The 24,761-nt window shown below is 41.5% G+C and overlaps 1 protein-coding gene across 2 annotated transcripts in view; it reads right to left on the bottom strand.

The window, feature by feature from the left end:
- EEA1 (early endosome antigen 1) overlaps positions 1–411 on the bottom strand; it is a 128,136-nt gene extending 127,725 nt beyond the window's left edge. For both annotated transcript variants that reach the window (XM_010839708.1, XM_010839709.1), the window contains exon 1: positions 111–411. In XM_010839708.1, coding sequence (XP_010838010.1) covers positions 111–134 — 24 coding nt within the window. In that variant the 5' untranslated portion in view covers positions 135–411. The remainder of the gene's footprint in view (positions 1–110) is intronic.
- Between the last annotated feature and the right edge of the window lie 24,350 nt (positions 412–24,761).

Genomic DNA, 24,761 nt, shown 5'->3' with positions numbered 1-24,761 from the left:
CCGGGCTGCGGGGCCTAAAGAAGGAAGGAGCCCGCGCTGAGGAGGGGGCAGCTTCCGCGTCCCCGGCTCTCCCCTCACGTGCTCCTGGAAAGACGGTTTCTCTGTCTTACCCTCTGCAGAATCCTCCTTAACATGGTTTAAACACCACCGGCGCCGCCGCGGTGACTCTCCGAACCTTCCGCGGGGGCCTCTCACTACTCGGGGGTGCGCGGGCTGTAGGGACTGAGCCGGGAGAGGACTGGGAGGAGGACGGGGCGAGGCGGTGGCGGCGGCCGCTCGGGCGGCCCGGACTTCCCCGCAAGCTGCGAGAGGGAGCGCGCCCGAGAGAGCGACGAGGTAGCCAGGGAGCGCCGCCCGCCTGCCAGGTCTTCCCCCGTAACTGACAGCGGGGCGGACCCACCCTCCACCGCACCGCCCTCTCGGCCTGTCCATCCACGGGAGGCGGGGCTAGAAGGGGCCTGGCCCGCAGCTGCGACCAATCGAAAGCGGCGGCGGCGTGGGTGGTTGCGTGACGGACAGGCGGCAGGACGTGGGCGCCGCCGCCGCTCCTTCCGGCTGGTTGGGGGACGCCACGGCCGCCGAGCGCATGCCCGCGCTCCGTCGGAGGACGCTCCCGCGCTCAGACCGCGTACCCGCTAGGGGAACCGGTGGGGGTCCGTGACGGCGACACCAAGAGGGATCTCGGGGCAGGTACCTAGACTGCACCTCAGACTACTCTGTAAAATTTGTCAGTGTGACCCTGGCCTTGACCGTACCTGAACGGGACCGTCATTTCTGCTGGAAGCGCTTAGTCCCTGGGTGGAAGCAAAGGAGAGAATCACAGACACGATTAACCGGTCTGATAGGCTTCTCTCCCCTGGTCCAATCCCTGGCTCCTTTCCCTTCTCCCTTCCTGCTCCTAAAGTCAACCGAAGAGAAAGTAAAGAACCAGAAGAAACAATAGGAAGAAACTGGAATTTGAATTAGCAAGAGAAGTTTGGGGTTGTCTGTTTTGGACTATAACAACAATATTTAATGGGATGATGTCGTTAACATGTTGCACTATCTAAAGCCCATGCTCGGTCCATTCTCCTAAGAAATTTTAAATCCTCTTCTGATAACAGATGTATATGAAGTGAATCGACCTTAATGCGTCTGTTTCATAGATTAAGAAAAAATAATGAGGTCACGGATAAACAGTTTGCCAAAACAAGGACGTGGACTTGGAAGTGGTCCTGGAACTGACTTCCAGCCACGACATCATTATTTACACTCAAAAATCACAGCTGCGAAATCCTACCATTCTGGCAGTATTCACAAGCTAAGAGGTTCGACTTTATGGTGGGGGTGGGGGTGGGAACTTTAATAGTGTTTAAATAAGGAAAGTAAAAGAAAGGGAAAGTGTAGTCGCTCAGTCCTGTCAGACTCTTTGCGACCCCATGGACTGTAGCCCTCCAAGCTCCTCTGTCCATGGGATTTCCTAGGCAAGAATACTGAAGTGGGTTGCCATTCCCTCCTCCAGAGAATCTTCCTGACCCAGGGATTGAGCCCAGGTCTCCGGCATTCCAGGCAGATTCTTTACCATCTGAGGCACCAGGGAAGCCCTTAAATAGGGAAGGGGAGAAGAATGCAATTAACTTGCTGGAGGTGCTGATCTGAAGTCTACCAAGCAATGAATGGAGTGCTTATTAGAAATACAGGTCTTTTGGAAAAAACTCAGCAAATATTATTTTCCAATTAATTAAGGTTAAAAAATGTTTTGTAAAAATGTAAATAAAGCATTATATAATGTAATATGTTGTTTCTATCCAAACATGTCTGTTTTTTAATGTGTGTGTGTCTATAGTGCCTACAACTGATATATTACTCATCACTATCGATGACAGTGCACTTAAATACTTCCAGGCAAACAGAGCAAAGCAATGGTACTTTATTGTCAAACAATATGGGAATATTTTCACTAACATAAAAGTGATAAAACTGTGATATAATAAGTATATATTTGGTCCCTGCCCCTGAGTAATTTGTTGAGTGATAGGGTAATAAGAGCATCTTTTGTTGTAATGTTTGATTTTTGACCCTGGTTCCAGACACCAGAGCTTCTAAGACCCTTTGAATCCCAGAGTCTTCAGTGTCTTTTTGCATGCCAGTAAATGGTTGGGTGTCCCTAGATAGCTTTAGGATGGGCGCTGAGCTACAGAAAAACCAAATCATGATTATAAGGTTGGAATTTTCGAGCCCACATTCCCCCTCCACCTTCTGGAGGAAGAGGAACTGGAAGACAATCACCATTGGCCAATTAAATAATCAATTATACCTATATAATGAAACCTCCATAAAAACCCTCAATAATGAGGTTTGGAGAACTTCAGATTGATGAGCATCAAGGTGCTGGAGGATTACCTGTCTGGAGGGTATGGGGAACCTGCCCTATACCTCTCTTCCATATGGCTGTTATGGAGTGGTAACCTTTGTAATAAACCAATAAGAGTAAATAAAGTATTTCTGTGAGTTCTGTTAGCAATTATATGTGTTTAGTTGTTTCAGTCCTATGGACTGTAGCCCACCAGGCTCCTTGCTCTGTGAGATTTCCCAGGCAAGAATACTGGAGTGCGTTGCCATGCCCTCCTCCAGAGGATCTTCCCACCCCAGGGATCAAACGCACATCTCTTATATCTCCTGCATTGGCAGGGGAGTTTTTTACCAATAGCAACACCTGCAAAGTCCTGTTAGGGATTATAGCAAATTGTATAAGCTGGAGAGAGTGTTGTGAGAACCCCCAATTTATAACCAGTTGGCCCAAAGTACAAGTAACAACCTTGGACTTCCAAGTGGTATCTGAAGTAAGGAGCATTTTTGGTGGGACTGAGCCTTTAGCCTATGGGGTCTGTGCTAACTCTGGGTTGTTAGTACCAAAACTGAATTAAATTGTAGGATACCTGGGTGGTGCCTGGAGAATTGGAGAATTGCTTGGTATGGAAAAAAGCACACATTTGACATCACAAGTGTTGTAAGCAAAGAAAGGAAACAGCTTTTTACATTTAAAGTGACATATTTTGTTTTTTCAAAAATTAGTTTAAAGCTGCTTATTGATGTCACATGCTAAGGCCTTCTCCACTGAAATTCTCCAGTGGAATCTTTTGACTAATATAATAGATTCTCATCTACTGCTTAGCAAGATGGGTTATTAAAAAAATCTGTATTCTTCCCTGCAGCTTATGATAACTCCATCACTGGAATAATATGCTAGAGAACTTAATTACTCCAAAGGAAAATAAGCAGTGGGTGAAACTTCATCATGTAAGAATATCCTTCATATAATCTAGCAGCTTCCCACACAAAACAGTCCAATTTAACGTAGCAAGCAAATAGCAAGTGCATGCATGCTCAGTCATGTCCGACTCTTTGCTTCCCAATGGACTGCAGCCCACCAGGCTCCTCTATCCATGAGATTTTCCAGGCAAGAATACTGGAGTTGGGTTGCCATTTCCTTCTCCAGGGCATCTTCCCAACCCAGGGATCAAACCTGAGTCTCTTGTATCTCCTGCATAGGCAGGCAGGTTCTCTACCATTAGTGCCAGCTGGGAAACCCTCTGGCTGCTAATTTCTATCCATTTAACTCTTTTACATCCATATTTCACAAGTTCTTTGACTCCATCAAGACCTCCAGTTCATTGGCCCTTCTTACTTTCTATGAGCCATTTCCCTTCTTCTTGTTGTTCAATCGATCAGTTATGTCCGACTGTTTGTGACCCCATGGACTGTAGCATGGCAGGCTTCTCTGTTCTTCACTGTCTCACAAAATTTGCCATTTCCCTAGCATCCTTATTTCTATCAAAACCCAACCTAAAACCTATGATCCAACTTTATAGCACCCCCACCCTTTGCAAATATGCTTAACTTCAGCTCTCTCTTGCTCCATTGTTTTCATCTAGCAGAACCCAAACATGACTACCCAACTACTCCATGCTGTACAGGAGCAACTGAATATCACTAGAGGTACAAATATATAGTGGGGGCTATTGGACTCATTTTACACTAAAAGTCACAGAGCTCAAATAGGCACTCAACATCGCCCAGCAGACTCCTGTTATGCTTTCCTCCCGTCTTTTTTCTCTGGATGCCCCATGGTGACTTTCATACCTATAGTTCCTCAGTCTATTCATTTTCTTCTTAACCCACCCCAATCAAGCTGCCTTCTCATCTACTCTGATGAGACTGTTCATATTAAGATCACTAACAACATACATGCTGCCTAATCCAGTGACAAATTTATTTTTTTTCTTTTGCTTTATTTGACTCTTATTCACACTGAGAACACTAGATGGTTCTCTCCTTGTTTTATTCTTGACTTCCTTGACAGTTTACTTTCTGGTTTTTCTTCTCAATGACCATTCCTCCAAATACTTGTTTGAAGACTTCTCGATTGCATATCTTACAGTGCCTCCTTAATGTTCTAAGACCCCTCCTTCCATCTATCCCACATGGCCTAGAAGTGATCTCAACTAGTCTCCTGACTTTAAATTTCATCCATTTGCCCGAGTCTACATCTCCAGTGCTGAATCTCCCCAGGTTTCGGACTTGGATAAAAAACCAGCTACTTCGTTTTTCTGCTTGGGTGTCTAACCAGCATCTCAAACTTAACATGGCCCACCAAAAACTGTTTCATTTTTATCTTCAAAAGTGCTCCTTCACCAGTTTTCCTTTCTCATTATGTCCTACCCCCCAACTACTTAGTTGGAGCCAACCAGAAATCTTGGCATTATCTTCTTTTTGTCTATTTCATCACTTCTCCTCTCTACATCCAGTCCAGCAGGTCTACCTCCAAAACATACACCAGACCTGCCACTTCTTTCCATGGTCACCTCAGTCCACAGCACCTTCATCTCCTGTCCAAACTACTGGAAGAGTTTCCTGGTTGATCTTCCTGCTTTTCCTTTGGCTTCCCTATAAACTGTTCACCATACAGCAGCTAGAAACAACTTTTTAAAAACACAAATTAAGTAGCATCACTGTCCTCCTTGATTGTAGCTTCCCATCACACTCACAATAAAGTCCAAATACTTTATCCTGGCTCACACAACCTGTTGATCTGGTCCCTCCTGCTTCTCCACCTTCTGCTTACAACACTTAGCTTACTTTGCTTCAGCCTCCTTGAACTGTTTTTTCCTCAGTTGCAAAAAACTTATTCCTGCCTTTGATCAAACAGTTCCTATTTAGGAAATGCTTTGTGATTAATTCTTGGCATTCATATTGTATTTTAAAAGTCACCTCCTCAGAGAGATCTCTAACGATCACCTCATCTAAAGTATTAACGGGGTCTCCAATCTATCAGATTACCCATTCTAATTCTCTGCATAGCAGAGAAAATGGAATACAAGAATCTTGTCTCTTGTTCCCTGCTGTATCCCCAATAATTAAAACAATGCTCAATCCATGATTAGCAATAAATAAATATTTCTTGATGAATGAGGAAAGGAAGATTTAAATGTTTTTACCCCCGCTAAAATTCATGCCTAACAGAAACAGATGAGGTTGAAGAGGTGGCAAAAATACACAGAAGAACTATATAAAAAAGGTCTTAATGACCCTGATAACCATGATTGTGTGGTCACTCACCCAGAGCCAGATACCCTAGAGTGTGAAGTCAAGCAGGACTTAGGAAGCATCACTACGAACAAAGCTAGTGGAGGTGATGGAATTCCAGCTGATCTATTTCAAATCCTGGAAGATGATGCTGTTAAAGTGCTGTACTCAATATGCCAACAAAAATGTGGAAAAGTCAGCAGTGGTCACAGGAATGGAAAAGGCCAGTTTTCATTTCAATCCCAAAGAAGGGCAATGTCAAAGAATGTTCAAACTACTGCACAATTGTACTCATTTTACATACTGGCAAGGTACTGCTCAAAATCCTTCAAGCTGGGCTTCAGCAGTATGTGGTCTGAGAACTTCAGATGTACAAGCTGGATTTAGAAGAGGAACTAGGAAATTCCAACATCCATTGGATCATAGAAAAAAACAAGGGAATTACAGAAAAACATCTGGGTCTGCTTCATTGGCTATATCAAAGCCTTTGACTGTGTGGATCACAACAAACTGTGGAATATTCTTAAAGAGATGGGAATACCAGACCACTTCACCTGTCTCCTGAGAAATCTGTATGCAAGACAAGAAGCAACAGTTAGAACTGGACATGGAACAATGGACTGGTTCAAAACTGGTAAGGAGTACATCGAGGCTGTATATTGTTGCCCTGATTATTTAACTTCTATGCAGAGTACAGCATTCAAAATGCTGGGCTAGATGACTCACAAGCTGTAATAAAGATTGCTGGGAGAGATATCAACAACCTCAGATATGCAGATGATACTATTCTAATGGCAGAAAGCGAAGAGTAACTAAAGAGCCTCTTGATGAAAGTGAAAGAGGAGAGTGAAAAAGCTGGCTTAAAAATCACCATTCCAAAAACTAAGATCATGGCTGCTGCTGCTGCTGCTAAGGTGCTTCAGTTGTGTCCGACTCTGTGTGACCCCATAGACAGCAGCCCACCAGGCTCCCCCATCCCTGGGATTCTCCAGGCAAGAACACTGGAATGGGGTGCCATTTCCTTCTCCAATGCATGAAAGTGAAAAGTGAAAGTGAAGTCGCTCAGTCATGTCTGACTCTTCACGACCCCATGGACCTGCAGCCTACCAGGCTCCTCCGTCCATGGGATTTTCCAGGCAAGAGTACTGGAATGGGGTGTCATTGCCTTCTCCGAAGATCATGGCATCCAGTCCCATAACTGTATGGCAAATACATAGGGGAAAGTGGAAACAGTGACAGATTTTATTTTCTTGGGCTCCAAAATCACTGTGGATATAGTGACTGTAGCCACAAAATTAAAAGACACTACCTCCTTGGAAGAAAAGCTATGACCCAACCTAGGCAGCATATTAAAAAGCAGAGACATCACTTTACTGACAAAAGTCCATATAGTCAAAGCTATGGTTTATCCAGCAGTCATGTATGGATGTGAGAGCTGGACCATAAAGAAGGCTGAGCACTGAAGGATTGATGCTTTTGAACTGCAGTATTAGAAAAGACTCTTGAGAGTCCCTTAGACAGCAAGGAGATCCAAACAGTCCATCCTAAAGGAAATCAACCCTGAATATTCATTGGAAGGACTGATGCTGAAACTGAAGCTCCAATACTTTGGCCACCTGATGTGAAGAGCTGACTCACTGGAAAAGATCCTGATGCTGGGAAAGATTGAGGTCAAGAAGAGAAGGGGGTGACAGAAGATGAGATGGTTGTATGGCATCACTGACTTATGGACATGAGTTTGAGTAAACTCCGGGAGTTGGCGATGGACAGGGAAGCCTGGTTTGCTGCAGTTCGTGGGTTCACAAAGAATCAAACACAATTTAATGAGTGAACAGAACAGAAACCTCGTATACTGAAATTCTAACCCCCAAAACTAACAGTATTACTAGGTTGCACCTTCGGGAGATGAGTAGGTCATGAGGGTGGAGCCCTCAAGAATAGGATTAGTGTTCTTATAAAAGAAACCATAAAGAACTCTCTGGTCTCTTCCTTCATGTGAGGATACAAGAAATCAGTGACTCAGATGTCGCCCCTCACCCAACCATGCTGGCACCCTGATCTCAGCCTTCCAGCCTTCATGACTATGACCAATCGATTTCTGCCACCCAGTCTGTGGAATTTTGTTAAAGCAGCCTAAACTAAGACAGAAGGGTACATGATCATTTCCATAACAATTGCTTTACAAACTAATATCTTTGTAAATAAACTAATATCTTCCTACTTGTGAAAATGTGGTTCAAAGCTAACAGTACTTAGAGCAATCCAACGTCTTTGTTCCTACTCAGCAGTCTTTTTTCTTTTGGTTTAATATATGTGTATGTATGTTTCTTAACCCTGGAGAAAGTAAATGGCAATTCACTCAAGTATTCTGGCCTGGAAATTTCCATGGACAGAGGAGCCTGGCAGGCTACAGTAGTCCATGGGGTCACAAAGAATTGACCATGACTGAAAGACTGAGCACATGTTTCTTAACTCTTCAAAATTTCCCAATATTTATGGACTGCAAGGAGATCCAACCAGTCCATTCTAAAGGAGATCAGCCCTGGGATTTCTTTGGAAGGAATGCTAAAGCTGAAAGTCCAGTACTTTGGCCACCTCATGCGAAGAGTTGACTCATTGGAAAAGACTCTGATGCTGGGAGGGATTGGCGGCAAGAGGAGAAGGGGACGACAGAGGATGAGATGGCTGGATGGCATCACTGACTCGATGGACGTGAGTCTGAGTGAACTCCAGGAGTTGGTGATGGACAGGGAGGCCTGGCGTGCTGCGATTCATGGGGTCGCAAAGAGTCGGATACGACTGAGCAACTGATATGATCTGGTCTGATGAGAAACAACCTATTCTGTGCCTTCTGTAAATCAGAACGTTTTTTCTCCTGGTTAATTTCATGTGTGACCACCAAATGATTCATTTCCAAGTAGAAGCAAATGCATGAAAAATTACGACACGATAAGTAAAGTGCAGATGGTGACTGTATAAATAAGGCAGAGACAGTTTAAGGATTCTAAGGAATGCACACAGGACTACTCACCAGGTATTTGGCAGTGATTAGTTTTTATTCTTCTCAACTGAACTGTTCAGTTTTAACAAATTACCTTAGCATCATTGAACCAACTAATTGAAGTCTAGTATCAGTTTGTGTTTGTTTCAACCCTTGAGGGATGGATGAGGAGGGAGGCAAAGGCAAGAACTTCAAAGCAGTGGGAAGATACATGAATCCTCCAGAAGTCCCTACTGATTTTCCCCATAGTCTAGTTGACTTAACTCTAAGAAAAGTATCAGGTCTCTACTGAGTTTCTTTGGAAGCAGGTTTAGGAAATTATGTTTTAAAATTTATTAAAAATCATATATGTATGTGTGTATATATATATGCATGTATATACATATATGGTCATGGTCAAGTCTACTGCATTTAAACCTCAAATAAAGTCAGTCGGGGCTTCCCTGGCTCAGTGGGAAAGAATCTGCCTGCCAATATAGGAGATGCCGGTTCAACCCCTGGTTGAGGAAGATCCCCTGGAGAACAAAATGGCAACCCACTTCAGTATTCTTGAGCTTAGGACAGAGGAGCCTGGTGGGCTACAGTCCGTGGGGTTGCAAAGAGTCAGACACAACTTAGCAACTGAACAACAGCACAGAATCATGTAGAAGTGGCACAACAAAAATTCCTCTCTTCCTTTGTGGCTCAGCTGGTAAAAAAAAATCTGCCTGCAATGCGGAAGATCTGGGTTCAATCCCTGGGTTGGGAAGATCCCCTGGAGAAGGGAAAGGCTACCCACTCCAGTTTTCTGGCCTGGAGAATTCCATGGACTGTATAGTCCATGGGGTCACAAAGAGTCGGACATGGCTGAGCAACTTGCACAATGTAAGTTGGTGCAGCTATACTTACTTTCCATACTATGGAAAACAGTATGGAGGTTGCTCAGAAAATTAAAGGCAGAATGACCATATGATCCAGCAATTCCTGGGCATATATCCAAACAAAACTCCAATCCAAAAAGATACATGCATCCCTATGTTCATAACAGCATTATTCACAATAGCCAAGACATGGAAGCAACCTAAATGCCCATCAACAGATGAATGGATAAAGGAGATATGGTGTTCATCTATTCATATACATGACATTCATATATACTATTCATATGTATATGTATATATAGTACTCAGCCATAAAGTGGAGAAGGCAATGGCACCCCACTCCAGTACCCTTGCCTGGAAAATCCCATGGACTGAGGGGCCTGGTGGGCTGCAGTCCATGGGGTTGCTAAGAGTTGGACACGACTGAGCGACTTCACTTTCACTTTTCACTTTCATGCATTGGAGAAGGAAATGACAACCCACTCCTGTTCTTGCCTGGAGAATCCCAGGGATGGGGGATCCTGGTGGGCTGCCGTCTATGGGGTCACACAGAGTCGGACACGACTGAAGTGACTTAGCAGCAGCAGCAGCCATAAAGAAAGAATGAAATAATGCCATTTGTCGCAACATGACTGTAACTAGAGATTATCATATTAAGTGAAGTCAGACAGAGAAAGACAAATACCAGGACTTCCCTGGCAGTCCAGTGGTTAACACTGTGTTTCCACTGTGGGGCCACAGAATCCTCTAGCTCACTTCAAAATGTCTGAACTCTAAACTGACTCATCACTCCCCTCTTTAGCCCACCCTTCACTCACTTCCCTATGACCTCCTGGGTTCCCATACCATTGCTGGCACTACCATACCCAAGCTAGAAATCTGCCATCTTTGCCTGTTCTCCTTTTATTTCTGCCCACATTTAATTAATCACCTTGTTCTGTAAATTCTGCTTCACATCATCCCCGTTTTCAAGTCACTCCTTTCTGACCTAGGAGCAACTCCTCTCTGATCTTGTTCTTGCATCCATCTAATTCATTCTCTACCCCGCAGCTTGAGTGATGTTACTAAAGCACAAACCTGATCTTCATTACTCCCCAGCTTAAAATTCCTCACTAGTCCCCATCATTTGAGGACAAAAACCCCAAACTGTGATTTGAAAGCCTTCCATGCCACTTGACGTTATTTTCTTTTTGCGCTGTATGCTTCAGGCATGCTGAACTACTGCAGTTTTTTGGCTCAGCACAGTCTCTCCCTGACTTCTGGGCCACGACACTTGGCTGAATGTTTGCTACATTCATCCTCCTTTTGTCGTCTAATTCCTACTCTTTCCGAACTCTCGCCCTGCCCCCAGTTAAGCTACAGGGCCTATACGTATCTCCATTTTGTACTCAACCCTTTGAAGGATGAGAAGGGAACATCACAGACTCAAAACACTTTAAGTTACCTGAAAATTCTGTCCCTGAGGAGCATCATTTGGCCACCTCCTCTTGTTCTGAATAAAGACCCCGCAAATTTTCAATTATAATTGGCTTCTCAGGTAGTTTTGTCTTCAAAGAGTAAATGCACTTATCCTGTTGAGGCAAGCAGAACAATCCACATGAACATTTTATTGCCCACTGTAAATTAATAAAATGACATTTCAGTCACTGTAAGCATGAATAAAATGAGTCTGCCAAGAAAAGACTTTACTTTCAATGTGCTTGACAAAAATTCAAGTTTTGAGTCTGCAAAGCAGATTCAGAGCTTGTACCACATTGAATTTACCAGTGTAAATACACTTCATGAGGTCTCTTGACAGCTAGCCATCTGGCCTCCCTAGGCAATATAATTAGAAAGATGAGTTGTATAGAATTTAGACTGACTGCACTTCCATCTTCTCTTATGATTTGATAGAAACTCATTGATAGAAGATTCCACAGACCACCTAATTCAGTGTGTTGCTTAAGTCCATAGATGGCTTAGAATAGTCTGAAAATCTAAAGTAGAGTATTACAGTCAGGGCTCAAATAAATGGTCCTTTGTAAAATGCTAATCTGAAAATGTCTTGCCACCACAGGTAGCATGAATGAGAAGTGGGAGATGACAAAGTACTTTACATAACATAATTATTATTGACAGTTAAAGTATTATTGTGTAAAAAATATCTAGGTCTCTGGGTGGAAGAATGCCTCTTTTTCTTTCTCTCTCCCCTTCTCTCTCGCTTATATCCATCTATATTAAGACAATTAAGGGAGAAAAAAATCTACCTGATAATTCAGGGCAATCACTTATTCATGTTATCACTTCTAAATTATATTACAATAGTATACTTGATGTCAGCATTGCAAGATTACATAAAAAATAACGCATTGTACACTTTTTAAAAGTGTTTTAAGAACTATGCTTGTTACAGATTAGTTGGCTAAAAGTGGGATCCAAAAATATATTTCACTTGACAGATTTTGGCTAATATATAAAATGTATACTTAGTTGACAAAAAACAAGCAAACAAATTAATTTGCAAAGAAAATTAAGAACAATTTTTGGAAAATACCATCTCCTTCTTCTCCCTTTTACCTTGTAGGGAAAGAAAACCTTTTCCTCTACCCTCTTAGCTCAAGTACCTGCAGAGGTACAAATTAAACTAATAAAATACAGATTAACAGGAGAAAAGGCATACAAGTTTTATTAATATTAGTATTTACATGTGTATGATAACTTTACCCCCTCTCCCCCTAAAAAAAGAAGTGAAAAATCCAAAGTGGTTAGACTTAGGGGCTTATATATCATTTTAACAAATGGTGATATATTGTAGAAAAGTTACTAGACAAAGCAAAGGGAGTTTGGGCTTCTAGGGCAGAGGAATTGTGGGGAAAGTGACAAGAAAATATATGAGTAGAAGGAATGGAGGATAAGTGTTATTTGAATGTTTTGTTTATGCAAACTCATCTCAGTGCCAGCTTTCCATCTCCAACATCGTAAGTTAATTAAAAAGCAGACCATTAATAAATTAATTAATCAGCAGGCAATAACTAGTAGCCCACTTAAGCAAACCAAAACCTAAGCCTGGACCTCCCTGGTGCTGCAGTGGATAAGAATCTGCCTGTCAATGCAGTGGACACGGTTTCGATCCCTAGTCTGGGACGATCCCACATGCCGCAGAGCAGATAGACTTGGGGGCCACAACTACTGGGCCCAAGTTCTAAAGCCCCTGAGCTGCAGAACTGAGCCCACATGTTGCAGTTACTAAAGCCTGCGTGCCTAGAGCCCATGCTTCACAAGAGAAGCTGCTGCAATGAGAAGCCTGAGCCCTGCAACCAGAGAAAGCCTGTGCATAGCAACAGAGACCCAGCACAAGGAAAAAATAAATTAAAATTTAAAAACAAACCAAAACACTAAATCTAAGACTGAAGTGCCTTAAGGTTAAGAAATCAAAACCTAAGAACAACCTGTCACAAACAGCCAACCAGGCTTTCTGAATTAGTGCAACTGCTCAAGCTATGAAGTGAAGTGAAAGTGAAGTCACTCAGTCATGCCCGACTCTTGGCAGCCCCATGGACTATAGCCTATGAAGTTCCTTCATCCATGGAATTTTCCAGGCAAGAGTACTGGAGTGGGTTGTCATTTCCTTCTCCAGGAGATCTTCCCAACCCAGGGCTTGAACCCGGGTCTCAAGCTATAGCTAATCAAGTAATATCCTTGCTTTGCTTCTTCCTCCACTCTGTAAAAGTCTTTTCCCTGGCTCTTGTTGGTGAAATGATTTTAACTACTTCCAATTAGGCATTACCCAATTCAAATCAAGTTTTGCTCAAATACACCCTTAAAATATTTAATATGGCTCAGTTTATCTTTGAACAAGCAATAAGGATAGCTCTCTTCTTGCTGAGCGACTTCACTTTCTTTCTTTCTTCTTGCTGGTACCATAGAGGGGGAAAATGTATGCCCTGCTTTTAAACAAAAAGATAGAGGGTAGACAGCACTGTTTAAAAAAAAAAAAATCAAAGAAGACAATTTAGGTGATACAAACAAATTTTAATGCTTCACAGATCCACAGTCTCCTTTGGAGAACTGCAAAATGAGGTGGAAGGCAAAAAGTTTTTATATGATAAGGAATATCTGATGAACTGGTGCCATATTGTCAAACTTGTTTGGGTGAGAAGGCCCAGAGTTGGCTTGGCATTCAGGGTTTGTTGAATAAATATTCAACTGGCCCTCTGTATTCAGCTTCCCTGGTGGCTCAGAGGATAAAGCGTCTGCCTGCAATGTGGGAAACCCGGGTTCGATCCCTGGGTTGGGAAGATCCCCTGGAGAAGGAAATGGCAACCCACTCCAGTATTCTTGCCTGGAGAATCCCATGGACAGAGGAGCCTGGCGGGCTACAGTCCACAGGGTCGCAAAGAGTCAGACATGACTGAGCGATTTCACTTTCTTTCTGTATTCATGGTTCCACATATGCAGATTCAACCAAACATGGATTGAAAATATTCAAAAAAATTCCAGAAGGTTCCAAAAAGCAAAATTTAAATTTACCACACTACCAAATTCATTGTTTGAGACCATCATCACCCTGATAACAAAACCAGACAAAGTTACCCCAACAAAAGAAAATTGCCGACCAATATCACTGATATGAACATAGATGCAAAAATCTTCAACAAAATATTAGCAAACCAAATTTAACAATATGTTAAAAGAATTATATGCTATGATAAAGGGGAATTTAGCCCAGGGATGCAAGGATGATTCAATATCTGCAAATCAATATATATGATACACCTTATTAACAAATTGAATGACTAAATTACAAAAGTATCTTATCAATGGAGAAGATATGTACTTAAATGTGCATGAGAAATTTTATCCTTCATTACCAGGCTTTTCCTGGTAACCTCCTTGCTTACATCTTTGAAACAGTTTCTCAGCTATTTGAGAGTCTATCTCTGGGGTTTTAGTTCTCAGTAAGACACTCAACATTAAAACTCAACATTCAGAAAACTAAGATCATGGGGTCTGGTCCAATCACTTCATGGCAAATAGATGGGGAAACAGTGACAGACTTTATTTTGGGGGGCTCCAAAATCACTGCAGATAGTGACTGCAGCCATGAAATTAAAAGACACTTGCTCCTTGAAAGAAAGGTTATGACCAACCTAGACAGCATATTAAAAAGCAGAGACATTACTTTGCCAACAAAGGTCCATCTAGTCAAAGGTATGGTTTTTCCAGTAGTCATGTATGGATGTGAGAGTTGGACTATAAAAAAAGCTGATTGCCAAAGAATTGATTCTTTTGAACTGTGGTGTTGGAGAAGACTCTTGAGAGTCCCTTGGACTGCAAGGAGATCCAACCAGTCCATCCTAAAGGAGATCAGTCCTGAATATTCATTGGAAGGACTGACACTGAAGCTGAAACTCCAATACTTTGGCCACCTGATGTGAAAAACTGACTCATTGGAAAAGACCCTGATGCGGGGAGTTTGAAGGCAGGAGGAGAAGGGGACGACAGAGGATGAGATGGTTGGATCGTTATCCCCAACTCAATGAACGTGAATTTGAGTAAACTCCGGGAGTTGGCGATGGACAGGGAGGCCTGGAGTGCTGCAGTCCATGGGGTCACAGAGTCAGACACAACTGAGCGACTGAACTGAACTGAAGACACTGAATAAATCTGACCCACAGCTTTTACACTCTGCTTTTAAAGTCAGTAGTTCTAGTCTCAATTTTTTGAGATACTGCCATAGTGGCTGCAGCAACTCATATTCTTAACAACAGTGCAGGAGGGTTTCCTTTTCTCCACATTCTCAACAACACTTGCTATTTCTTGTCTTTTTGATGCTAACCATTCTACAGATGTGAGGTGATAGCTCAGTGTGGTTTTGACTTGCATTTCCCCAATAATTAGTGATGCTGAACATCATATGCTTGTTGATCATCTATATGTCTATTTTGGACAAAAGTTCAGATCCTCTGCCCATTTAAAAAATTTTTGTATTATTTTTTGGCTGTGCTGGGTCTTGGTTTCTGCATGCGGGCTTTCTCTGGTTGGGGGTGGGGCGGGGCGGCTACTCTTCGTTGTGGTGCACAGGCTTCTCACTGCTGTGGCTGCTTCTGTTGCAGGGCATGGACTCTGGGCACAGGGCCTTCAGCAGTGGTGGCACATGGGCTTAGTTGCTCCACAGCATGTGAGATCTTCCTTGACCAAGGATTGAATGCATGTCCCCCGCATTGGCAGGCAGACTCTCAACCTCTGAACCACCAGGGAGGTCCCCTCTGCCCATTTTTAAACTGGGGTGTCTGTTGTCGTTGTTGAACCCCTTTATGTGCCCTGTGCCTAGTTAGGCTAGACAAACCAAAAAGTCAGAGTTCGGAGCAGAGGAAGGTTTATTGAAGGGTCAAACAAGGAGCGTGGGAAGCTTTTGCTCAAAATACCCTACTCCCTGATGGATTTCTGGGAAGAGTTTTTTTGTTTGGTTTGGTTTGGTTTTGGTTTTGGGGGGTTTTTGGCCGCACTGTGTGGCTTGTGGGAATCTTACTTCCCTAACCACCAATCAAACCTGGGCCCTCAGCAGGGAAAGCAAGGAGTCCTAAACATGGAACTGCCAAGGAATTCCACAGGCAAGAGGTTTTTAAAGGCAGCATTTGGGGTAAGGGCTGTAGGGGACATGACTTCTGACTGATGTGTGGTGACATAACAGGGTGGTGTGTTCCAGGAATCTCAGTCATCAACCTTTGGTCTCAGGATGCAGTTACCATTTTTCCATCTGGGTAGGCCCTACTTCCTGCAGAACATCTCAAAGATATATCATTGTTGCTCACTGGTGTCTGACTCTTTGAGACCCCATGGACTGCAGCACGCCAGGCTTCCCTGTCCTTCACTATCTCCAGGAATTTGCTCAAATTCATGTCCACTGAGTCAATGATGCCATCCAACCATTTCACCCTCTGTCTCCTGCTTCTCCTCCAGCCTTCAATCTTTCCCAGCATCAGGGTCTTTTCCAATGAGTTGGCTCTTTGCATCAGGTGGCCAAAGTATTAGATTTTCAGCTTCAGCATCAGTCCTTCCGATGAATATTCAGGGTTGATTTTCTTTAGCATGGACTGGTTGGATCTCCCTGCTGTCCAAGGGACTCTCAAGAGTCTTCTCCAACACCACACTTCAAAAGCATCAATTCTTCAGCACTAAACCTTCTTTATGGTCCAACTCTTACATCCATACATGACTACTGGAAAAAACCATAGTTTTGACTACATGGACCTTTGTTGACAAAGTGATGTCTCTGCTTTTTAATACACTGTCTAGGTTAGTCATAGTTTTTCTTCCAAGGAGCAAGCATCTTTTAATTTCATGGCTGCTGTCACTGTCCACCGTGATTTTGGAGTCCAAGCAAATAAAGTCTGTCACTGTTTCCATTTTTTCTCCATCTATTTACCATGAAGTGATGGGACTAGATGCCATGATCTTAGTTTTTTGAATGTTGGGTTTTAAGCCAGCTTTTCACTCTCCTCTTTCACCTTCATCAAGAGGCTCTTTATATGTATCAGGTTCTTATGTATATCCCTCAAGGAGGAACTAGGACTGATTTATCACCAAAGTACTGTTTCTTGACTATTTTCCTTTATTTCTGCATTCCCTCAGTTCCCTAACTAGTAACTGCTTAAATCTGCTCTTTAGAACTCAAGATCCTGTTGCTGGGAAAGATCGAAGCAAAAGGAGAAGTGGGCAGCAGAGGATGAGATGGTTAGATAGCATCACTGACTCAGTGGATATGAATTTGAACAAACTCCAGGAAATAATAAAGGACAGGGAAGCCTGGCGTGCTGCAGTCCATAGGGTCACAAAGAGTTGGACATGACTTACCGACTGAACCACAAGAGAACTCAGGGAAGGCCTGCTGCTGCTGTTAAGTCACTTCAGTCGTGTCCGACTCTGTGCAACCCCATAGATGGCAGCCCACCAGGCTCCCCCATCCCTGGGATTCTCTCAGGCAAGAACACTGGAGTGGGTTGCCATTTCCTTCTCCAATGCATTAAAGTGAAAGTGAAGTTGCTCAGTCGTGTCCAACTCTTAGCGACCCCATGGACTGCAGCCTACCAGGCTCTTCCATCCATGGGAGTTTCCAGGCAAGAGTACTGGAGTGGGGCCTACTGGAGACCAAAGCCTTTTTCTACAAGCAAGAAAGGGGAGCTCTGGAAAGGCTTCTGTACTGGGGAGAGCCTCACAGGCTCCTGCTCATTTTCAGTGTCCCCTTTTCTTTGATAGTCCTCTGTCCTATTCTGTGAGGAATAAGCACAGGACAAGAAAGGGAATACAGTTCTGGGTAGAGAGTTTAATCATAAACTCAGCAGAGGAACTTTGTTTCTGGAGGAGTCAGTTCCAGTATTGTATGGGTTCTTTCTATATATTTGGATATTAATCCTTTATCAGATACATGATTTGCAAATTTTTCTCCCATTCAGTAGGCTGTCATTTCATTTTGTTGATGCTTTCCTTTGGTGTGCAGAAATTTATTTATTTTTATTTTTGTTTCTCTTGCCTGAGGAGACATATCCAAAAAAATATTGCTAAGACTGATGTCAAAAAGTGTACTGCCTATTTTCTAGGATCTTTTGTTTTTTTGGCCATGCAGCTTGTGGGATTCTAGTTTCCCAACCAGGAATTGAACCCAAATCCCCTGCAGTGGATGCACAGAGCCAACCACTGGCCCACCAGGGGAGTCCCAATATACTAGGTACTGCCTGTTTTCTTCAGGGAATTTAACGGTTTGCCGTTTACATTCAAGGTTTTAATCCATTTAGAGTTAATTTTTTTATATGATGTAAGATTGGGATCTAGTTTTAATCTTTTGCATATGGCTATCTAGTTTTCCCAACAGCATTTACTGAAGAGACTTTCTTTTTTCCCTTGTATGTTCTTGGCTCCTTTGTCATAAATTAGTTGCGTGTGTGTGTGTGTGTGTGTGTGTGTGTGTGTGTGTGTGTTTCCTCTCAGTCTCAGAAATGTAATCTTAGTCAACCAGTTTGGAATTTCCTGGTCATCACCAGTGAGGTCATCTGTCATGTGAGCCCTCTAGCCCCCAGAGGAAGAAGAAGCAATCTGCATGATAAAAGCTATTGCAATTCTCCTCCCCCTAAAAAGAGGTGCTGGCCCCAAATAATTCTTTTTCTTTTGGAAATAACTTCTTTGCCCCACCCTCCTTTCTATAAAAGCCTTCCATTTTGTATCATTCCCTGGAGTGCTCTTCTAGTTACTACACAGCCTGCTTCCTGATTAATTCAATCACTGAATAAAGCATTAGAATCTTCAAGTTTACTTGGTTGAATTTTGTTTTGTTTTGTTTTAACACATACAACCAATTTAGTGGAATAATTTACAATTGAAAAGTTGTAGGTAGATAAATTAGTACTCCTGTCCCTTGATTTTGAGAATGTTGGTGACTTTAAAATACTGTGAGGTAGAATAGAATAGGAGACGGCAATGGCACCCCACTCCAGTACTCTTGCCTGGAAAATCCCATGGACAGAGGAGCCTGGTGGGCTGCAGTCCATGGGGTCGCTAGGAGTCGGACACGACTGAGCGACTTCACTTTCACTTTTCACTTTCATGCATTGGAGAAGGAAATGGCAACCCACTCCAGTGTTCTTGCCTGGAGAATCCCAGGGACGGGAGAGCCTGGTGGGCTGCCGTCTATGGGGTCACACAGAGTCGGACACGACTGAAGTGACTTAGCTTAGCTTAGAATAGAATAAAGAATCCATTGTATCATTTGCTCTGACTTGGGAAGTTGAAGACACACAGAAAGACCAAGCCATTTTTCAAGCCTTAGGACATTTGGAAAGGCCAACTCATTTTTTAAGCCTGCATAGTATTTGCTGTCCCTGATTAGGATGCTGGCTTGACTAACGGTGCCAACAGTTTAAAAAGAACTACAATTATTTTCGGTTTGTTCCATTTTATTGTATTTTAAATTTTTTCTTTCATTTCTTTTATTTGGAAAATTAATAACTACTAAAGTTTGGGAGGAATGGTTTTACTCAAATTCTCTAAACAAATGTTTGCAAGATCTTTTCGTTGTATTGTCAGTTGTTTACTCAAACAACAGTTAGTTTAGAAGTTTTTTTTCATGTAGAAGAAATACTAACTGTTGAGACATAGGTTTGACTAGCAAACAAAATTTACCTGGGGTTGTAAAATGTTCTACAAAATGTTCAATAAAATAAAGGCAAAATACAGGACTATCTTGGTAGATAAGAATTAACCCAATTTTATTTGAAAGGAGCCCGCTAGTAAGTAAACCTTTTCTACACTGAAAAATGTTCTATTAAATATTGCAAGCACCGTATGTTGTTTTTAAAGTGTTTTACACAACAGTACCAAGTTGCAATTGTGCTAAGACGTATCTGACTCTTTTGCAACCCCTTGGACTGGCACCTGCCATGCTTTGTCCATGGGATTTCCCAGGCAAGAATACTGAAGTGGTTTCCTACTCTAGGAGATCTTCCTGGATCAGGGGTTGAACCCATGTTTCTTGCATTGGCAGATGGATTCTTTACCCCTGAGCCACCAGGGAATTACTTTGCAAGTTTTCATTGCAAACAGAAAGCTTGTAGCTTACACATATTGAGCTGTTAGTTACCAGAGCTTTTCTGAACTTCTTGCTTACATTATTATATTTCACTTATCCTCCCAATAATCTGATGAGATAAAGAGTACTGAGGTTTAAACAATTTGCCCAGACCAAGAAGTGGTTGATCCAGCATGTAGAGCCAGGTAGTCTTACTCCAAAGCCTGTTCTCTTAATGATTTTAAATATTTGAATATTTACTGGACTGGCAGAAAAACATCAGTAAAATAGGCAATCATTATAGGAGTTTAATTATTTTATTTACATATTGTGAAAATAATTATTTAAATAAGGAATCCATTAGACTGAGGTGGCTCTATTCTTAGCAGCCTACCCAACCAAACCAAAACTTAAGCTTCAAGGTTAAGAAATCAAAATCAAAATCATAAACATCTAACCATGGTTTTGCAAGTAAGGTAAACACTTAAGCTATGGCTAATGACATAACTTTTTGCTTGGCTTCTGCTTCTTGCTTATAAAAATCTTTCCACTAGCTTCTGCTGATAGAGTGCACCTAATCACTTCTAGTTTGGCACTGCCTGATTAAAATAGATTTTTGTTCAAATAAACTCTTAAAAATGTTAATATGTCTCAGTTTCTCTTTTAACACTAAATATGTATTTTAAAAACATTCTCATAAACTTTTATCTCCTATAACTGTATGGTCTTCATAATTTTCATTTCTAATGTCTAAATCAACGTTAGAATGTTAGAAATCAACCCAAAGGACTTCCCTGGTGGTCCAGTAGTTAAGAGACCACCTGCTAATACAGGAGACAGGGGTTAAATCCCTGGTCAGGGAAGATTCCATATGCCACAGGGCAACTAAGCCCATATGCCCCAACTACTGAAGGCTCCATGCCCTGGAGCCTGTGGTCTGCAATAAGAGAAGCCACCACAACAAGAAGCCCTTGCACGGGTAGCCCCCGCTCACTGTGACTAGAGAAAGCCCACACACAGCAATGAAGACCCAGCACAGCCAAAAACAAACACATTTTAAAAATTAAAAAAAAAAAATCAGCCCACGAATTTAAAAAATCACTATTACATATCAGTTTTTTGTTTGTTTGCTCACTAAAGGTTTTTAGTAAATCAGAACTACATAAATCACATTCTATATGTTAATACATAATTTTCAAAAAGGTAAAAATCATGACTCTCCTAGTTGTTTACCTCATTAATGACAGAACCAGCAGAATAATAAACCTTGTTCAAATGGAGCGTAGAAAGACAAAGGTATTTATCGTTACTGAGAGGAGAAAGAATGCTGGAATAAGATTACTAAATTACATTAAAATTGGGTAATATACCATTGGGCAATAAAACTAATCTTTCAGTTTCAACCCAAGCTCTTCTACTGGACACAAATCACTTGTATCTCTATGAGACAAAGTTATCTGCATTGTTAAAAAAAACACTATTTGTGTCAAACTCTGTCTGGTTTTCTTCAATTTAAAATCTACCCTTACAGCCATTTTTACCATTTATCACTATCACATTACATATTTTACATGTTTACCTTGTTTATGGTCTGTTCCTACCATTTAGAATATAAAGGCAGAATTTTTTCGTCTTTTGTGCATTGCAGAATGCCCAACACCTAAAATAATGTCTGATCCTTGGTAGGTACTCAAAATATATGTTGAATGAATAAATGAGTGAAGAAAAAAAAAAAAGAATGATATGGTTGACTTTAAAAACATTAGCCATATTAAGAGGAAAAGTGTAAAGTAACCAAGTCTAGAGTAAATTAGCATCCGGTACCATCACTTTGTGGCAAATAGATGGGGAAAAAGTGGAAACAGTGACAGATTTTATTTTCTTGAGTTCCAAAATAACTGCAGATGAAGACAGCAATCATGAAATTAACGCTTGCTCCTTGGAAGAAAAACTATGACAAACCTAGACAGCATACTAAAAAGCAGAGACATCACTTTGTCAACAAAGGTCTGTATAGTCAAATCTATAGTTTTACCTGTAGTCATAGATGGATGTTTGAGAGTTGGACCATAAAAAACGCTGAGTGCCAAAAAATTGATGTTTTCGAAGTACGTTGCTGGAGAAGACTTTTGTGAGTCCCTTGGACAGCAAGGAGATCAAACCAGTCAATCCTAAAGGAAATCAACCCTGAATATACTTTGGCCACCTGATGTAAAGAGCCAACTCATTGGAAAAGACCCTGATGCTGGGAAAGATTGAAGGCAAAAGAACGGGATGACAGAGGATGAGATGGTTGGATGGCATCGCTGACTCAATGGACATGAGTTTGAGCAAACTCCTGGAGATCATGAAGGACAGGGAAGCCCAGTGTGGTGCAGTCAATGGGGTCACAAAGAGTCAGACATGATTTAGTGACTGAACAACAATGAACAAACTAAATTGCTTGAAGGATAGCCAAACCCTCATATTGGTGCTTTGATAGAGAAATTTTCCAGCCCAACTTTCTGCAGAAATATTAATAGAAATGGCATATGATGAGATGGAGAAACAAGCAGCAAAGCAGCATCTGTAGAAAATCTGTTAGCTTCACATTCTCAAGGTGAAAATAGAGAGGAAACAACCATGTCTTCTCTGAAGACAGCTGGGGCTTGGGGAAGAACCAGACCCGGATTGTAAAATTTAGCAAAATAAATTTCACCTCAAGAAGCCATTTGTTACTGAAGGGATCAAAATATGCCACTTTGGCATAAGGATTATTTTGAGCTGATGGCAGTTAAGAAACAGCAAGCATTGAGGAAAAAAACTCTCGCCCTCCCCCCATCTGACCAAGAGCAAAAACGTACATCTTCATTTGTAAAAGTGTTTCCCTCACCTGTACTAAGAAGAGAAATCTATCATTCCCCAGGGACTCTTAATAACTGAAGATGGTTCTAGACTCTTACCTTCCCAGAGACTGATACCAAGTGCAATCTAAATGACAAACCTCACAAGTACCCTTATCTTCCATGTTCCCAGGAACTCAAACTCCTTCCCTTTGTCTTGTCCTTCACAAATGTATTGCTCATTGTTGAAATGACATATAAGCCTTTGGGCCTGATCAGTCCTTGGGTGTGTTCACGTCATTTCTGGTAGACCTCTGACACGCACATTTGATAAATCTTCTTTTCTTGTTAATCTGTCTTTTGCCAGTTCAATTTGCATGGCCCCAGCCACTGAACCTAAGAAGGGAGGGGGAAGAGATTTTTTTCTCCCATTTCCAGCCACTTTACCTTCCTTGTTGGCATCTACTCTGAAAATTTGGTCGTATTTTTAAACATGATATCTTTAAGACTATCACCTAAGTAATCTTTAATCACTTTACAGTAATATATTAATTCAGTTCAAAATATTTGACAACTAGATGAAAAGAAGGACTTTAATGAGATAAATCCAAGTTGACAATCTTTTTAATGTGCAAACATTTTGCTGTCTCAATCAGAGCCTTATTTCATACCACACTAGAGAAAATTTAGCTCTTACATTGTTCCTTGCATCCTCAAAAATACCATACATATAGGGTATTTTATTTGGTCTTTAGCCCAGAAGCTTGTTATTAATAGATTTAAATCTTGTCTAGAGGCATCTGCTAAAATAAAATAGTAATTCAAATAACTTTTTAAATGTTAATATTTTTATATATGAACTTATTTTTAATTGTGATAAGATATTTATGAACTACACAGTAGGAATTGGAAGAACTTCCTCTCTAAAGGACCAGATAGTATACATTTTAGACTTTGTAGGTCATATGGTTTCTGTAGCAACTGCTCAACTCAGCTACTGTGCTATGAAACAGCATAGACCATAACTGAACAAATGGACATGCTTACCTTCTTTTTTTGATTTATTTGGCTGTGCCAGGTCTTAGTTGTGGCTTGCAGGATTTTTGATCTTCATTTAGGCATGTGGCATCTTTAGCTGCAGCATGTGGGATCTATAAATTACATTTCTTACATTGAAATTGCTTGGTTTTAATATCTCCATTATATCTGTTGACCTGAAGGAAGCAGACTGCTGGATATTCCTCCAGCAAATATGGGTTTATACTTGATCAGCAGAGAACTGCACTTCAGGTTCTGAAACCATGGCAAGATAGGTACAAGTCCTGGCACAGCAGGGGAGGAGAATGCTTTTAAGGAGAGGAAAAGGAAGTTGGGAGGGCTATCGTAAAAGAGTCCATGGCGTTTCATTGGCTGAGTCCTTGCTAGAAAAGAAATGCTTCTCCTCTCCTCCAGGGTTCTGCTATAGTGGCAGGGTGTGGGAGCTCCCCCTTCTGGTCTCGTCACTCGTTGATTAATTTTACATACCCAACTTCTGAAAATGAGAGTGTTTCTTCTCTCCTATCCCCTTTCTTATATTCCTTGAAAGTGTGTTAGAACTCACCTATAAAATTATCTGGGCCTGGTGATTTTCTTTGAAGGCATGAGAATATTTTTAAATGCTGATTACATTTTAACAATTTTTCCTAAATGTTCATTTGTGTGTTCTCTCCTTTTAATTTCTGTTTATCATGATAATTTCCCTTTCTGCCACTATCTCTGGTTTTATTCTTTTGTTTTCTCTTCTAATCTCTTAGATTGGAAGCTTAGCTTATTAACTTTAAGGCATTACTTTTCTTTCTAATGTAAGTATTGAAAACATTCATTTTCCTCTCCAGGAAGTATTTTTTAAAATTTTCAAACATACACTATTAAAAGAAAAAAAATCTTTTAAAATGCATTTCTAACTCAGTTGCATTGTTTCTAAAGAATATGGT

Source organism: Bison bison, unplaced genomic scaffold (genome assembly GCF_000754665.1).
Source record: "Bison bison bison isolate TAMUID 2011002044 unplaced genomic scaffold, Bison_UMD1.0 scf7180017864133, whole genome shotgun sequence".
Taxonomy (NCBI): Eukaryota; Metazoa; Chordata; class Mammalia; order Artiodactyla; family Bovidae; genus Bison; species Bison bison.
Note: the sequence above shows the minus strand (reverse complement) of the source record. Positions and strands in the feature narration are given on the sequence as shown.